The sequence below is a fragment of the Quercus suber genome, unplaced genomic scaffold (assembly GCF_002906115.3).
Source record: "Quercus suber isolate HL8 unplaced genomic scaffold, Cork oak 2.0 scaffold_313, whole genome shotgun sequence".
Taxonomy (NCBI): domain Eukaryota; kingdom Viridiplantae; phylum Streptophyta; class Magnoliopsida; order Fagales; family Fagaceae; genus Quercus; species Quercus suber.
This window is the reverse complement of record NW_027069769.1, coordinates 664,930-683,222: the sequence shown is the minus strand read 5'-3', so window position 1 is coordinate 683,222 and position 18,293 is coordinate 664,930. Positions and strand designations below refer to the sequence as shown.

Genomic DNA, 18,293 nt, shown 5'->3' with positions numbered 1-18,293 from the left:
TATAATGTTAATCATTTTATCTTTTCTTTGTTTCTTTCTATTTAATTTGGTAGTAATGCATGAAAAAAGAGCCGGTTGTTATTGTAATTCTAACTCTAAATATTGCGACAGAAAAAAAAAAAAAAAAAATTTTAATTTATTATACATGTGTAGTAGGAAGAAAACATGGAAAAATGTGGACCCAGTAATAATCCTTTGAACCATTAGTCGAAAGAGGGGAGACACTGCCTTCTCTTGTTAAATATGTTCATGATGATGTATCCCATTTGACTAAATAAAATTTACGGTTTTCTCTTCTTCTTTTTTTCTCTTTTTTTTATATATATAAAAAAAGAAAAAAGAAAAAAAAAAAAAAGACAGAAATTAAGAAAAGAGAAGAATAAGATATATAGAGTACTATTAGTCGGTAGTGCAGCGTTGCATGCCATGCATACAAGAGTTATAAAAGATGCCACTTCAAAACATTTAACACCTCACTCCTCAGCTACCTATACCGAGCGAAAATGATAGTAATAGGATTAGGAGGCAATCTTAAACTGCCTCTCCCATTACCATGTAACCTCCACCAACCACCACAAAAACTAACCTCGAAATTATTGTCCCCCAAATGTGCACTCACCAAACAAGCCCACCGCTTCCTCTCCACCCTCTCCACCACCGCGAGAGACCCCTCGGCCTCTTCCTCAGCCACACACAAACTAATACAAAAATTTGTTGCAACCTCACCAAAATCTGTTTCTCTCAACACCCTCTCCCATCTCCTCACCCCCCACACCTCCTACCCCCACCTCTCCGCCCTCGCCCTCCCCGTAAGTCCTAACTAACCACTTCTACCTTTTTATCTGTTGTGCGCATGTGTGCTGAGTAAATAAAATTAACCTCAAACTTAACTTAATACAAAATGTGTGTGCACACGTGTGCTGAGTAAATAAACCGCAAACTTTACCAAATAAAAATATAAACAATTTAAATTAAAAAAAAAAAAAAAATTTAAGTAGCTTGTAATTTTCTTTTTACTTCAGCAGAATTTTCTAGGCAATTAAAACGAGCAGTTCTGACTTAACTAATCTCTCATTGGCTTTGCAGTTCTACAAGAGAATCACTGAAGCAACATGGTTTGATTGGAATCCGAAGCTGGTGGCAGACCTGGTGGCCTTGCTTGATAAGCAAGGACGTTATGAGGAGTCAGAAAAGCTAATTTCCGAAGCGGTTTCGAAGATAGAGTTGCGAGAGCGGGAGCTGGTTCTTTTTTACTGTAACTTAGTGGAGTCTCACTCCAAGCAAGGTTCAAAGCGAGGGTTTGATGTATCTTTCACTCGCTTGAACAGGGTTGTTGATGATTCGAGCTCTGCATACGTGAAACAACGAGGTTTTGAGGCTATGGTTAGTGGGTTGTGCGAAATGGGACAGGTTTGTGAAGCAGAGAAGGTGTTTGATGAAATGCGTGTGAGAGGAGTGAAAGTGTCGAGGTTTGAATTTCGGTGTGTTTTGTATGGATATGGACGGTTGGGATTGTTTGAAGATATGGAAAGGGTTGTGAACCTAATGGAGAGTGAAGGGTTTGTTGCGGATACTATATGTTGTAATATGATACTTTCGGCTTATGGATGTCATTGTGAGTTGGCAAGGATGGTTTTGTGGCTTAGGAAAATGAGAGCTTCCCAGATTTCCTTCTCCATTAGGACTTACAATTCAGTCTTGAATTCATGCCCGACAATAATGTCAATGATGGTACAAGACATGGAGACCGGTATGGACACTCTACCTCTTTCGATTGGGGAGTTGAGTGGCGTTTTGAGTGGTGATGAGGCATTGGTAGTGAAAGAATTAGTTGAGTCCAATTCGGTTTTGGAAGAGGTAATGACATGGGATTCCTTGGAAGGCAAGTTAGATTTGCATGGGATGCATTTGGGTTCATGTTACTTGATGATGCTGAAGTGGATGGAGGAGTTGCAGAATGGGTTCAAGGATGGGAAGTATGTAATTCCAAGAGAGATTACGCTTGTTTGTGGGTTGGGAAAGCATAGCAATGTTAGAGGTGAATCACCAGTGAAAATTTTGGTTAGGAAAATGTTGGTTCGGTTGAAGAGTCCAATGAGGAATGATAGGAAGAATGTGGGTTGTTTTGTTGCCAAGGGGAAAGTTGTGAGGGATTGGTTATGTTGATTGGAAGGAGAATGTGTTCTTTCATGGATTACCTCAGAACTCAGAAAAATTCATGTTTGAGAGGAAATGCTAGCCTAGTCTTGAGTAGGTATTCCACTAACTTAATGATTTCAAATATTTGCCTGGTCTTTACTATATTTATCTGGTTATCTGAAACCTGAAGCTACATTTGAGGTTGGACCAATGACAATTTTTCTGAAGAGATCTGTGTATATATTAAGTTTGAATTACATCTTTCAAAATAGATTAGTACAATATTTAATCTTAACCATGAAATAAATCCATTTAAAATAAAGAGGATCATATTCCACACAGCCTTTATTAGGAAATTTGAATAAGACACTATTGACTACATCATATTGGCTATTAAGTCTATACTGCATGATCAGAATGCAAAATTTGGTTGGGAATGAGTAACTTCAGGGGAAAGTGGTTTCTTCCTCTCATTTGCCTGGGAAGTATTTCATATGGCCATGTGATGTCAACCTACTTAGCTTTCTTATCTAAAGAAAACTTGATCTCTCTCTCAACCATCTATATACTTCACAATTTATCTTCTCATTGACAAGCATTGGTGGCATATTCTCATGATTTTGAACTTTATGATACCATAAATCAAACCGCAGCGATTGGAATCTTGTGCTAAGCATCCTAGCAATGATATTGTTCACTGTTAGTTAGCCATAGGATCAACCTTTTAAAGCATTTCCATCGACAGTATTACCAGAGCAGAGACGATATGTTACATAGATGTATAAAGGAATAAATGACATTTAATTACATGTCATTTTACATCAAAAAAAAAAAAAAAAAAAAAAGCAAAAGGCCAATGCCTACCAAAAAGGAAATATCACATTACAGAGGGTCCTATATTCTCTGTATCCTAATCCCGGATGCACTCCTAGCTAAAACAGTTAACTGACGGTTAACTGGTGCAAGCGATTGGACAGGCATTGAAATCATGGCATGCCTGACCTGGACTCAATACAGAAAAACCACTCTATTTTCTCAACTCTTAAAACCATGGCATCCACCATATATACATCTTGCCAAGATTTTTGTGTGATACTGCTTCTGCAATTAATCGACGAGCCTGGCCTTCTACAGCTAGAGGCAAAGATGGCGCAGCCCCGACACCAACAACCACTCCTTGCAACCTTGCCTCAATATTGCTGATGGCTCGCTGCAAGATCCAAACAGGGAAATGTTTAGTGGTTAGTTTACAACCATAGATCTTACATTCTGATCTCTTAATGCAAAAATCAGGATATCAGTTGGCTTCAACATTTTGATTGGCAAGCCAATTCAGTGATTCAAGTCACTTAAAAAGCTTTCTCACTGAATTAGGTTCCAATTATAAAGAATACAAAAATTACCCCCAGTTCAAGCTTCAACTCTTTTTTTTATTGATAAATTCAATAAATACAATAATGGGGAGGGGGGATTCGGACCCTAGTTCTCCTCATAAAGAAGAGGAAGCAATGCCACTAAGCTACAAGCCTCTTGGCACCTTAACTTAAGCTTCAACTCATTGACTACAAGCCATTTTTCCATTAGATTGATAATATGTATAAAAAATGCAGCAACTTTAATAATGGCTATTAAATTACTGATTGTCCCAAAAACTTAAACTATTTGGATATGATAAATTTAATCATTTAACCGCATACTTCTAACACTTTTCCTCATGTGCGAGCTCAAACTCCCTTTTAATATGTGAGGTCCAACACGTCGGATTTTAAATGAAAAATCGAGTGGAGAAGTCAGAGATCAAACTCAAGACCTCTTATTTTGATATCATATTAAGTGTCCGTTTGGCATGATTAATTTTGCCAACTTATTTTATTTTTCAGCTTATTTTTGCTACTATTTATGGGTCTCACTACACTTTTTGATACTAGTCATGGATCTCATTATACTATTTTAGCTAACTTTTACCTTTATCTACAGTACTTTCAGCAAAAAAAATTCAGTTTCAACAAAATAAGCTGATCTCAAACAGACTCTAAATTACCGATTGTCCCAAAAACTTAAGCTATTAGGATATGGTAATTTAATCATTTAACTACATACTTCTAACAATGGCAATACTATGTTGGAATAGGAGTAAATTTATAATTGAGGTATGATGCAATTAATTCTTGACTAAAATGCAAAACTGACCCTCTAACTTTCACCTTTTGTCATTTCAACCCTCTAAATTTCAGTTTTGTTATTCCAATCCTCTAAATTTCAGTTTTGTCAATTCAGTCCTCCGTTAGGACTGTTAATGACTACCGTCTACTAACCAAAACAACACAGTTTTGGACTTTTTTTTTTTTTTTGTTTCTTAATTAAAAAATAAAAAAATAAAAGCTGAAAACATTAATTACAAAAAAATGAAAAAAAAAAAAATGAGACTTAGGGGAGCAACGTTGTTCCCTGCCAACTGAAAAGAATCTTACCAGCACCCAACAAAATCAAAGAAAAGATAGTGCACAGAATGAGAAACCCAGGCACAAAAGCAAGAACAAGCAACGTCAAAGAAGACCCTTTACACACTCTTCATCTTCAAGAAGTCCTTCTTCAATTACATCACACTGGTCCTTATCCCTCTCCCTATCCCTCACTCTCACTCTCTCTTTCTCCCTCTTTCTTTCTCGGTTTCTCCCTCAGTCCCAGCCCCTTAATTTGTTTCTCAGAGAAAGCGGTTTCATGATTTGAGGCTAGGTGTCATATCGGTGGGTGGGGGTGGGGTTTTTTTTAATGTTTTTCAGTTGGCAGTCCCTAAGCTTCTTTTTTTTTTTTTAATTAATGTTTTCAGTTTTTTTTAATTAAGAAATTTTATTAAAAAAAAAAAAAAAGAGTCCAAAACGGTGTCGTTTTGGTTAGTAGACGGCAGCAGTTAACAGAGTCCTAACGAAGAACTGAATTGACAAAATTTGAAACTTAGAAGACTAAAATGACAAAACTAAAACTTAAACGACTGATATGACAAAATGTGAAAGTTAGAGGGTCAGTTATGTATTTTATCCTTAATTCTTTGCTTGCTACGAATTGATTTGCTCTGAAAAGCATATTTCAATTTTAATAAAGTCGAGAAAAAAAGGGATTTGTTCAGCCTTAGTATATGCCAACTAATCCAGTAATGCAATGATGAACCAAAAGTAATTGTAATTGCTTAGTTTAAGAAAGAATAGATAGAAAGCTTGTTACAATAAAACAACAAATCAATGAAGATCTAAACCTGTGCATGTGGATTCTGAACTTCTACCCCACTGGACTTATGAGATTTCGTCCATTCCACGAGTGGATCATGGATGAAAGTTTCAAGAACACTCATCAAGGTCTCCCTGTGTGTTCTCAGTACTGACAGAGTGATTTCACAGACCCTCAAGAAAATTCCCTCATATCCAGTGATGCCCAACCCATCAATCATGTTCTGTAGGTTCCACAAGATGTCCATCAGTATGAAAACCCAGGTTTGGAAAATAATGCATCATCAGAAATAATATAAATTTACTAAATCATTCATAAATGTAGACAATGAAAATTTCATTAAAATGAGTTAATATTGGACATATTTAACTGAAAGAAAACACAAGCAGGTAAAAATAAGAATACTTGTTGGAAAGAATGTTCAATACGAATATTTTGCCACTATCTTTATTTCAAACAATTTAACAATTCCACATAAGGTAGTAATGCATACAAGAGAAACAGACACCCCCCCCCCCCCAAACAAAAAAAAAGAAACCCTCAAATAAGCCGATTAATGCTATTTATTTGCAAAACATGAGATATTAATCAATCAATTCCCTAAAACACATTGCACTTTCTTACCTGGGTTAGCCTGAAAGGCACCAGCTCAGGCTTCTCCAACTGCAAGCCTCTGTCAAATAAGCAACTGAAATCCACATGAACACAGTCACCCGTGGTAGAATCAAAAAGAATGTTTTCACCATGTCGGTCACCCAGCCCCACAATATGCCCAACCATGGACCAAACTGCAGTGGTATGTGCATAAGCAACCCGGGCCCTAAACCAAGCAGCCGGCTCAGAAAAGGTGTTCAAGAACCATTTATGAAAGGCTGGTGGGAACATTGGAAGAATTTTGTTTTTGAGCATCTCATCTTCTTGCATTTTACCTTGACATTGATCATAAATCCGTTTAATTTGAGGATTTGTTTTCTGCTTATCAAATTTTCCACTGGTTATGTAAATGTCTTGAAGTATATGCCGTAGACCACGAGTATGAGGCACCCATTCTACCATACCACAATCCTCTGTTAGAGGAATCACTGCAAAGGTACGAATGTAAAGCTTCCTTCGACGACTTTCAGGGTATTTGGATAACAAACGATTAATAGTTGCAGTAAACTCCATCATACGTGCATCTTTCCTGAGGTCATCCTTGGGTTTGCAGAGGAATGGACGTTGACTGCCATCACTTCCCAATAGAACAATCTGAACAACAATAACAACAACCAATCTTTAGTTCCAAAATTTTGAGTACCTATTATATCAATATTTAAGATAACCTAGGGGAGAAAAAGGTAATTCTACTCCTGTAATGAAAATTAGGCAACGGCAACAGATTGATGACCTTAAAAATCATGATGTACACATTTCTAGGCATAACCGACCCGTTCAATTTATGCGTAGGCCTCCAGATATCTAAGTGAAGGCATACTGGGAATGTGAACCAAGCACACCATAAAATCAATAAATAAAGAACTGAATATTAGAAACATTCATTTGCCAAAACCACTACCACAGAAGAACTTACTTTCTTAGGTCTCTGAAGAGATGAAAGAATCTCAGCCTCATCAGATATTCCTGATATTGTAGGAAGATCTGTGGCAGAAAAAATATTAGAGTTAAGTGAGTCTATGCCATTTACTTCATATGTTGGTAGGCTAACAGTAAGAGATTGCTGAGTTGGCATGATAATTCCCAGCGGCATCATCCTCTTCAAGGCACTAAATTCAGTTGAGATATTAATTGTCTTTGCTTTTGGCTGACCAGCATGGAAGCACAACTTGATTAGATGATCAATCAGGCTAGCAAACTGAACAAACAAATTATTACCACTATTTCCTTGGCTGAACCCTTTCCGTGCAGCTTGTATGATTTCTGCAGCTGCCTCACGCCTTGATGGAACTGTGGATTTTGAAACTGCTGCCATAATCCATAGGGCTTGTTGTGGGTATTGCCTAAGAACTGAGGTGATGATGATCTTGACCAATCGAACAATTTCTTCATTTTGGTGGCAAATTCTGGAAACTAACTGAGGCAGTACTGTTAACCACTGATATGCTGGCAAATCATTCAGACAGCCCCGCATAATACTCAGTGCCTGCCAAAATAAGAAAAAACAAAGAGAGAACAATATTTAAAAATGGAGGCAGAATCTCAATTTCTCGTAAGAATTAAAGTTCATTTTTGTAGTACTACACTTACCTTTGCATGGACACTTTTCAAATCTTTATTGGATGATGAACCTGTTCTAAGATAAAAGCTCCCAAACTCAAACCAGAGGGTTAAAAGTCTTGGAAGTGCTTGAAAGAGATTCTTGTGGCCCCTATGAAGCCCCTTTGCATAGAATAATAGTACGTCAGGCACATAAGACCACCAACGCTTCTCAGTATTTACATTTGAAGAACCAGCAGAAGAAGCTGATGGGACCATCCTGGGACCTAAATCAGATTCTTCCTGACGTTTCCTGGCATCAGCAAGCAGTTCATCACAATATTTAGCCATATAGAAGTATCCTTTCTCCCACTTAGGCTGCAGTTCCTTCACCCTGGAATAAAGACTTATCACATCCTCTTTTTGCTTCTGCCCCGTGTAATGGATCCATCTAGAATAGAGGAGAAGGGTCTTCGCAATATCTCGATTCTCGTTTAAAGCCTGAGTATCACAAATTAAAGGTGGTGGGTTCAATGGAACCAGGGAAAGGCTAGTAATTGATGATATTGCAGTGGAGCCTACAACCTCAACAGGCATGTTGAGGAGAGATTGTTGCAACTCTGCAATGGCACCATCAGATCGCCTAGTACTCCACAAAAGCTTAGCCTTTTCCATTTGAACATTAGGTGCACCTGAAGCCTGAGCTTCAAGAATTGCTCGGTTTGCAGTTTCATAGTGACCAGCCAAGCGACAGAGTTTTGCATATTGAAGCCAGCAGTTCCCAACTTGAGCACCAAGACCACTGGCACTAAAAACCAATCTTCGGAAAGCTAAAAGTGGCTCCCTTGTCCAAAGTAATGGCTGTGCAAATCTGAGTCGATTCTCCCAGTTCTCCATCACTTTTGAGAATCCCAGATCACCCAAATCAAAGGTTTTCTCCAAGAAAGAGTCATCAACAAGAAGACTCTGGAAGTCTTCTAGCTCCCGTAGTAAGTGAAGTTTCACAACAAATGGGTAAGCACGTGTATAGGAATCCATGCCTGCAGCAGCCAGAGGAGCAATCAGAGCTTGCTTGGACAGTGCAATTTTCTCAGCAACCGAGAACTGATCCTTCTTCATCATTGCCTGGAGAATCTTTGCAACATCCATGTCAAAGGAAGCATTACACTCAGAGCTGCTACAAACTAAACCTTCATCATCAGCTCCACTAAGGTACTCATCCATCAGGTCCCACCTACCAAGCCTCCATGCTGCTTGCACACCTTGCATGCACCATGTTTTCTTATATTGGGGTATCCTACAAATTAAACCATCCACATGAGTCACCATGGCCTGAAGGTGGCACATGTTTAGCAAACAGTTAAGGACATCTGAATGCCTCTGAACTGAAGTAGGCTCCATTTGCAGGGCTTGTTCACAAGAAGTTAAAACTTCTGCCCAATTTCCTGCTCTTTTGTTTATTAATAGCTGGTCTTGTAACCTTAATGATTTACGCAAACATGCCAATCCAGAAAGACCATCAGGCTCATCCAGCCAGCTGTATATTTCCATTAGATATGAAACATCTTCATCCTCAAAAACACCACTCCTTTCAGCTGCAGGATTGAAAGAACCTGACTTTACCCGCACGTGAGACTCAAAGTACATCAAAGACCTAGCATATGCCTGACACCTAAAGGAGGCCCGGGCAAGCGTCACCTTTGGGATTGCAGTCAAAAGCTCTGAAACATATTTACATTGTACAAGGAGTTGCTCCTGATCTATCAAAGAAGTTGGACTTTGATCCTTTGACTTGGATGATTGATGCTTAGAAGCTGATGATTGAAATGACTGGGAAAGAGCTAGTTCCTGTTCAACGTCATCAACCCATTGCCCAAGATTATCAAGAAGAGTGAACACAGCCTGAATGCAAACTTCACTTTGCCCACCACTGACTCCATGAACTGTAGCCCCACTGTTCTCTGATGCTGCAGCATCAAGAACGGAAAGAATTTCTTCTGTTATGCTATGCCGCGCCTCCTCAGTACCATGACAGACAGCCTCAAGGACTAAATATGGCAGTAGATATATGGCTGTTTGCATATCATGCCGCACTATACCTCGACAAGCATTAAAAATGCTAGCACGAGATCCAGTTGCATGCACAGTCAATTTTCTTATCCAATTGTATATCCACCTCCTGAATGACATATTTGGGCGATAAATTGGGCCAGTGCAAGCAGAATCAGCCACATTTGGAAGCTGAAATCTAGATGTCAAGCAAGGGGCAATTATCTCTTTAACATAATTAGAGAACCGGTCCCATAGTTTTTGACCCCTTCTATTATCCAAAGATTTCTTATCCTTCAATTTCTGTGACATAGAAGCAGCAGCACTGGCATCCAGTGATGCCTCACAACCTGCAATTTTTAGAAGCTCCTGTATAGCCAATGCAGCTGAGTCTTGAATAATGGTGTCTGGTGCAGCTCTGAAAGCCCTGGCTAGATGCTTGTGGATCAACTCAAAGATAAGATCATCATCAGAGCATTCAATCTTAAAACGTTGGCATGTAAAACCCTTCACTTTGGCAGGGTCAACCGCACCTAGTGCTCCAAGGCAATCAGCACAGACCAGCTTCAGCCGCTGTCCTACTGCAGTCCTTGATTCTTCTGCACATCCTCTTAGTAAGGATGTGATCAAAGAGCTCAAAACATCCATGTCTGAACGAGCTTCAGCTGTGATTAGAGCTGTAACCTCCTCCCTTCTTAGGTTTAGCAATTTGCTCAACTCACAGACTACCATATAGCGCACATTCAAGTTCTCATGATTCAAACCGTCAACAACGTCTCTTAATTGATCCTTTAAAGTCATTGATCCACGTGCTTCTTGTATAGCTTTGTTAACTTCTGTCAGAGCTGGAATACTGGGCAATGGAGGGAACTCACGAATATGCTCCTTTAGGACAACCTTGTTTTTTAAAACAAGTTCTTTCAAAATTTTCACCACTTTATCCAAATTATTTGAAGGATGTTCTTTCTCTCTCTCTAAGAAAGGAATAAGAGCAGCAAAAACTTGAGAAATTACATGTTTCGCGCTAGATGGCGATACTTTCGCTAGCTGCTCAATGAAGAAATGCAAGATGGAGAGACCCTCACTTTGCAGTGGTTCTTTATCAATAGCATGCATAAGAAGAACCATTAGTTTTGGCACATAAGTACTAAGGTGAGAACCCATCATTTCAATCAGCATCTCAATACGCTTTAAAGCTTGTTGCTGCAGCAAAGTATCTTCAGCATGGAGCATTTTTCTATCAATACTGTTAAGGAGGCCAACAAAATGATTTCTCAAAAATCCTGGTAGATCTTCACCACCTGTTAGAACTCTAGCAACCTCTTTAATCATCTGAGGTACTCTTGCTATCCTGTATCAGATAAAAATTAGAATGCTTGGCAGAATGACTAATAATAGTGGCAACTGATAAGATTGGACCTATAAAAAAATCAGCTAATAAATTAATAATTTGGTCCCTTGAATCTACACAAATGAGTAACAAAAAAAAAAGGGCAATATGTAGCTGAATGCAACCCAGGTCAGCAAATTTTCAACTTACCCACCCTACCAAAATAAAAATAAAAGCGACAACAAATAACCAGATCAACTAGCAAATTCCATAACCACTCACTAAGTTCTTGTGATCTTCTATAGAGTTTTATACCTTTTCCTTATCTCATCTGAATCACCCCCATCCAAAAAGCAAACAAGTTCATCCAAGAGTGCAGGCAATGCAGCTGCAAAAATTTCTTGCTTGTCAGAACCAGTATGAATAAGGTAAAATTGCAAAGCCGAAAGCAACTCCTGGCCATCAGCTTGATGGAGAGCAAAAGCCAGCACTTTTGGTAGCCAATTAACTATCAAAGGCACCATATCAGTACTTAAATACTTGGCCAATTCATCCAAGGTTTCAATTGCTTGATCATTATCCTGCTGAGACACCACAAGCTTTGGAAGAACAATAGGAATCATTTTCCTCACAAGTTCTTCAGTTTCAACACCAAAAACAGCTTCTGCAAATTCTTTGACCATTTTTGGACGGCTGGCAAGCCTCAGAGATAAATAATCAAACAGTTCATTACGAATATGAACAACTTTTGATAAGACAAGTTCAAATCCTCCTTTAAGATGAAAGTAGCACGATTTGTGTATTAACCTTGATGCATTCATTCTCACTGTCACGTGTGGATTATCAAGCTGGTCGACCAACAAGAAAAGAGAAAACAAGAAAAGTTGACTGTGAATATCAACTGCAATCATAATTTCAGCAGTAGATTCCAAAAGAGTATCAAAGATCTGGGGATCTTCAGCAGCTGATAAGGCATGTTTAATAATGTCCAGAAACTTCTGTTCTTTGATTTTAGTTGGTTTCTCCTCATCACAAAATAGACAAGGCAAAATAGGATCCTCAAGGAAGGAATTTATCTGACTACAAAATGCTTCTCTTACGGCCTTTTTTCTGTTAAGAAGCAAAAATTCAATGCATTTAGTCCATTCAGATCTTGTTTTAAGCAGAACATCTGTATTCCCATGTGTAAGTATCCGTCGAATTACGCCGACACAGGCAACTTGAACCTCTTCTGATGACTCATCATAAAGAAGCTTAAAAAAGAGAGACTGTAGGTGGAGAAAATCACAGTCCAAACTAATTTCTGTCCTTTGCATATCAGGTTGATGTATAATTTTTGAATATAGTTCAGGATTGTGTGCAATGCTTCTGTCACACTTTGAACACCAGAATCCTTGCAGTAAATAATCAACTGTCTGACTATGTTTGTCGTTGTTTATATTCAGAAATAATTTGCATGTGCTTTTGGAAAGACCATCTACAGCATTACAAGATCCATAGAGGCATGACAAAAAACCAAGAGTAAGGGGAATAATATTCTTAACCTTCTCATTCTTCTCTTTCCCCAATAACCTGCAAATTGAAAGAGAGGTAAACAAACAAACAATAAAGTTAGAACTTAGAAGTCCTTTCATTTGATAATTTTAAGCACTAGAAGCACAAAACAAATAAATCATGTAACAATAACTTAAGTGCGTCCTGCTTTGCTGCTCACATGAACACCTACAGGATTCTAGAATATGAGAGTGCAGCTATTGAACAGAAGATAACACAAAATGACAGCTGACAATCAGTCACAACTCTGAACTGTAGAAAAAAGAATATAATATATACGGATATGTTGGTGTATGTGTTTTTGGGTAGGTATACATGTATACATATATGTGTATTGAATATTTGAGATGCTTTATTCTATCTAAACTCTATGCACAACCAATTCAAGGTGGAGAAATACATTTGGAATTTATCAAGCAATATGATTATGCAAACCATCCAAAAAAATTTATGGGAGGTGGTCATTGCCTATAAAGGATTTTTCAGAAGGCTAATACTGATACTAAAGAGGATTTTTTTATATTGGTAATTTAGGTACACACTCAGAGGGTTTAGAACCCACAACCTCTCCATCCATCCCATTATTATGGAAGGAGGAAGCACCATTTGAGCAAGAGCTCATTCACGGCGCAGAAAAAAATTACACCATGAAAAACAAATGCGCTCTGCATGAAACCAAAACTGCAATCTAACTCCTCTATTTATGCATGCAAGCGTCATACAATATCACATGCTACAGTCTATGCACTTGACTTGTTATAAAACTAATGCACAACCAATCCCTAAAAATTACAGTGGCACTTCACAAGTGAACCTAGCCAAGCCAAAACAATTTGTGAACTGGAATTCCAAGGGAAAGAAACGGTCATACAACATGAATAGAGTAAATATGAAATCTCCTGCTTTAAATAAAACTAATGCACTACCGATATTGGCACTTCACAAGTGACAAGTGAACATAGCCAGACCTAAATAAGTTGTGAACGGGAATTCCCAAGGAAAGAAAAATCAATACAACTCAAATGGCATAAACCTTTGCTTTAAATATATATATATATATATATAAAAGTTAAAAAATAAAATAAAATAAAATAAAAAAACAAGTATATAAATAACTTCCACAGTTCACTTACTCCAGCCTTCTGAATATATGTGTTAGTAAACCAAGACCAGACCACAGGACAATCACAGGCATGGAAAGCACAGCTTCAACTCTTACTTCTTCAACTTCATCATGAAGACTAAAATCCAAGATTTCAAGATCAGTTTCAGTCTTTAAGCTAGGGCCAAGCTTGGATGCAACTTGAACAGAGATACATTTTGTTTTCCAGGGATGATGAGGTTCAGCAACTATAAGAGAATGGGTCCAAGGAAGCTTTAGTACCACATGCAGAAGGTCTGCATCATCATCTGTATTTTTGAACAGCTTGTTCTCCATAAAAGGTGTACCTAATCAAAGAGAATGGAAATCAGTCACAGACAATAGAATAGCAGCAAACAGAGTAGATTATGTTTATGTAACAAAATTATAGAGATAGAGCAATATAAGGAGATTCGAAATTCTCATAGGTAAATTATCTCTATCAAATTTTATATTTATCTTACTTATCCTCTTGTTTTCAAGAAAATTTTTTTGTAGAAGTAGACCGGCATTTTTCAATGAATCAAAAGTTTCATTATTTCAACATTGTTATGATTAAAGTTTTAAGCATGTGCAATATACGGGCTACCAGAAAGCATCACCTAGTACAATATAAATATGTGCACTTCCTTTCACCTAAAAAATATTTAGATATTGTCACAAGAAATTAATAATCTGGAATTCTTTAAGAAACAGAACCAAGATAACATATCCATTACAACAAGAACAAGGTTACCGAAGCCTTGATGAAGATTATTTCCATTGCCTTACTCTGCAAGAGCAAAATGCTGTGAATTCCTTCCAGATAAATGAAAACATTAAGTGTGATTGAATTTTCTTGCTTTGCCTGCATGATGTAAACTCCATTAATAATAGAGGGAAAATTTAGTAACTTTTTGAGAGATTTGCACATTTGAGCCTACCCACCATCTCACATATCAAGGGGATCCATGCATACATCTGTTGAAAGATGCGGACTGACAGATTGGTCTCTGGGAATCTACAGAAGGCAATACAAAGCATGCTAAGAGCTGTCAAAGCGACATCTGGACTTAAAGAATCAGGTTCAACAGCAGGAGAGTTTAGATACTTAACAAATGAAAGAAGTGATTTGTGCATATCAATTGCATATTTCTCTTCTGTTTCACAATTTACTAAGCAAGTATGCTTGCTCTCCACCAGAACATTAGCATCTGAAGCCACAACATCTTCATCCAACTTTTGTCGTTTGACCTTGCAAGTAACCACATCTTGAATAGGCCTCTTTTCCCCAACCCTCAAGTTTTCAATTGATTTATCACTTGATGTTAATGATTCTAGACCGCTGTAATTTATTGGTTCCCCCCCAACACGATCAGGACCAAGAACAGACAAAGCCACTCTAAAGCAATCTATCAGTGGAAAGCAAGGTTCTGGGAAACAAAGAGTGCGAATAAGAGATTCTGGCTTCCAGACATGAGGGGGGCAGATTTGAGCAATACGTTTGTATGCATTGCACAAGGCAACCTGGAAAAAGATAAAATCATAAAATTAGAAATCATTATTAAGTCCCCTGAAAAAATTTAATCTCTCACATCTATCAGCTATAAAAAAAATTAAAAAAAAATAAAGCTATAAAAAAATTTAAAAATAAAAAATAAAAACTAAAAACAAAAACAAAAGAAGAAAATTCCTAACAAGAATAGTTAAGTTTTCAGAAAAAGGACATTGGTTATAATTAACCTTAAGCTCCTGACTTTTGGTTCTCCAGATTGACTGAGGAAAAACACCAACTAACTCTGCAGCTGTTAGCTTCACAACATCATCGGCACAACTAGAGTATAATACATTAAGACAACCACCGATGGACGAATCATAAACTGTATTTCTGAAATGCAAGCTTAGTGTTAGTGTACTAAGCAAAAATAAGCAAATGATACATTTTGAATAACATCATTCGTGCTCCCCCAAAGATGACCCCGTAAGTTACATTCCCAAAGACCAAAAATAAGAGATAATAGTCAAAAACAACAGACTTCTACCACCATATATGTATATGATAATGTAGGAAACCTTTCTAAAGAAGAGCCCCTAGGACTCACCCCAAGCCAGTAAAACCTACCGCAATTGACCCCACCCACTAGGACTACCACAATATCTGATAGATATATTAGATGTTTCTAGAATTACAAGCAAAACAATCCAATGCAGCAGAAAATACAGCATTAGAAGAATATTATGGTAATTGAAGGACCTTCCAGACAATTACAAATACTTGTTCTCATTTATGAATTCATTAGAAATCCAACCATGGCAATATTAAAATTATTTGAATTGATTTCAACCTCTGACAAAAGCCAAACATACTAAACACGGCAATACGATGTAGATAATCATCATAGAATATTAACTCATATATACAGTATCATAACTTCAAAAAAATAAAATAATAATTATGTAATATGTTAAGAGGTTCATCAATTCAGTTTGGTGAATTCACGTGCAACATTAAGGCTTAGTTGTTAAGAGCTCTAAAAATAGAGAACTACAACTTGCAAACATGTTAGTGCATACCTGAATACGGGAAGCCCCTCTTTGTCCTCGCTTAATATGGTGGTTATTGACTGGATTAAGTTATGATGGGGAATGATATCGTAATTTATCACTGATCCAACGATGCGTGCAAAGTCAAAGCATGCCTTCCACAGAATTTTAATTGTCAGGCAATTGTATTATAAGGATACCATGAATCATATTTATTAAATTAAAAACAGACCATATTAGACCAATAACTGCATTAGCTATCTAATGAATCCAATTAAACTAACAACAAGAATTTGTAGCTGTTGCTACCCACCATATGCAAATCAGCATCCCCATAACATAAAAGTGAACATGCAGCCGAGACAAACGCCACATCGATTAGTCCTTCAACATACAAAGTTCCATCAGTTAAGCATTTATTAATAAGCTTAATGATCCAAGTTGCAAAAGGCCGCCACCTCCTTTTTCCCGTAAGGTTAATCGTGATACCAACGCCATCAGCTGGTTTATTACTTGCCGGAAGATCACCGAGATGATCAGGATCGCTAAAAATTCCAGCAAACGACTCACAAAAACACTTTAAATTCAAACTAGCAGATTCCATGTTATTTGAATTGTCAACATATAGTGAAGCCACATACAAAATATCTGTCAAAAGAGAAAGGAAAATTAGCTTTCTTCTATGCATTTGCCTTTTTTCCTTAAATATTATTATTGTCAAGTACCATGTGAAAATAGAAAGAAGAAAACAAAACAATGTAGAGAGGCAAAACAGAAGCAAGAGAAAGAAATGAGAACATAGGGAAATAATATGGTTCGACCTAACAGCCTATGTCCACGAAGAAAAACCCACAAGGCTATATGAATCTATTTATAGTAAGCTAAATCCTAGACTAATATTGATTACAAGACTTGGGTCTTCACTCTTAACTATGAATTGGCCTTGATATCTTTAACAATTATTATTACTAATTTACACACGTAGCGCGACTTAAACTTATAACCACAAAGGGTAAAAGTACCATTTGAGCTATAGTTCATTGGCATATGCTCTCCAAAATTGTCTTAAACTCCGCTAGTTACACAACTTTTTTCATAACTTTTTTCATAATTTGATAACTTCTGACTTGCAATGTCACTAGAATTAGTCATAATCAATCAATTAACCATAGAAAATCGATACCACAAACCAATTAAAATCAAGTCACATAGTTAAATACACTCAATTCCACCATTTATATACCTTCAACAACCACCATTGCATCAACAAAAAACTGCCTGTACGCCTCACGCGAGCCGCCGCGAAGCAACGACAGAAGCGATCCAATCGTTTCGAATATAACTCCATGTCTAGAACTGAAAGCAATAAATAAATTCTCAATCAGAAAACAAACAAAACAAACTGAAACCAAAACTTCACAAATTGAACAAAATACAAACCGAAACGAAGGCTCGGCGAAGAAAGGAAGAACTCGACCGATCACAGGCAAAATCGCCGAAGCCTTGCCGTGGTAAAAAACTCCGGGAAAGTTTTTCGCGGTGTGAGAGATTAGCTTCAATACTGCGATTACTTCTCTCTCATTGGCTGCGATGAATTTGAATAAAATCGATTATATACAATTTTTTGAAAAAAAAAATAATTAATTAATTAGAGAGGTTTGGTTTGAGTGTGGGAGAGTGTACCGGAGGGAGATGGGACGACGTAGGTGTGGAGGAGATTGGGGAGGACGGAGCGGAAGCGGAGTTCTAAAGCGTCGTCGTTTGGTGGTGAAGTGGCGGCGGTGGTGGTGGTGGCGGTTGGCGGAGTGGATGAGGTGGCGGCTATGCGTTCGCGAAGCTCGTGTACAAGGCTTGATAGGTTCGCCATTTCTTAACTTCACTTCACTTTACTTCATTTCATGCCCTCAATGAATTCCACTTTCCCCACTCTCTATGACTGTCTGCCTCTCTCTCTCTCTCTCTCTCTCTCTCTCTCTCTCTTCCCTCCTAATTTCGAAAAGTGCCTATAGAACATATTTTATGCTTGCTATATATATATATAATATATATTAGCTTCCTGACACGCGTTTGCGCGTGCAATAGGATTTTTTTTTTTTTTAAAGTTACACCTGTCTATTTGAATATCACCTATTTTACTAA

At 37.6% G+C, this 18,293-nt stretch overlaps 2 protein-coding genes across 6 annotated transcripts; one reads left to right on the top strand and one right to left on the bottom strand.

Moving 5' to 3' along the window:
- The first annotated feature begins 464 nt into the window (after positions 1-464).
- Positions 465-2,396, top strand: LOC112000812 (pentatricopeptide repeat-containing protein At2g17033). The gene is made up of 2 exons (XM_024032983.2): positions 465-809; positions 1,087-2,396. Exons 1-2 carry the CDS (start codon positions 504-506, stop codon positions 2,164-2,166), a joined length of 1,386 nt encoding a protein of 461 aa, XP_023888751.1. The 5' UTR covers positions 465-503; the 3' UTR covers positions 2,167-2,396.
- Positions 2,397-2,462: 66 nt separating this feature from the next.
- LOC112000780 (serine/threonine-protein kinase ATR) lies at positions 2,463-18,148 on the bottom strand. Of its 5 annotated transcripts, XM_065782760.1 has the most exons (16): positions 17,838-18,148; positions 17,595-17,739; positions 17,398-17,510; positions 16,468-16,802; positions 16,185-16,309; positions 15,354-15,498; positions 14,559-15,137; positions 14,403-14,478; positions 13,624-13,939; positions 11,252-12,508; positions 7,609-10,957; positions 7,237-7,504; positions 6,935-7,002; positions 5,989-6,612; positions 5,393-5,587; positions 2,463-3,349 (listed from the first exon to the last, which is right to left on the bottom strand). In XM_065782760.1, the coding sequence occupies exons 1-16, from the start codon at positions 18,019-18,021 to the stop codon at positions 3,182-3,184; spliced, it is 7,947 nt and encodes a 2,648-aa protein (XP_065638832.1). In that variant the 5' UTR covers positions 18,022-18,148; the 3' UTR covers positions 2,463-3,181. The 5 variants fall into 5 exon arrangements, 4 of the variants coding, with proteins under 4 accessions (XP_065638832.1, XP_023888711.1, XP_023888709.1 ...); XM_024032943.2 differs by having other exon boundaries at positions 2,464-3,349; positions 6,935-7,504; positions 13,624-13,916; positions 14,374-14,478; XM_024032941.2 differs by having other exon boundaries at positions 2,464-3,349; positions 6,935-7,504.
- Positions 18,149-18,293: the final 145 nt, after the last annotated feature.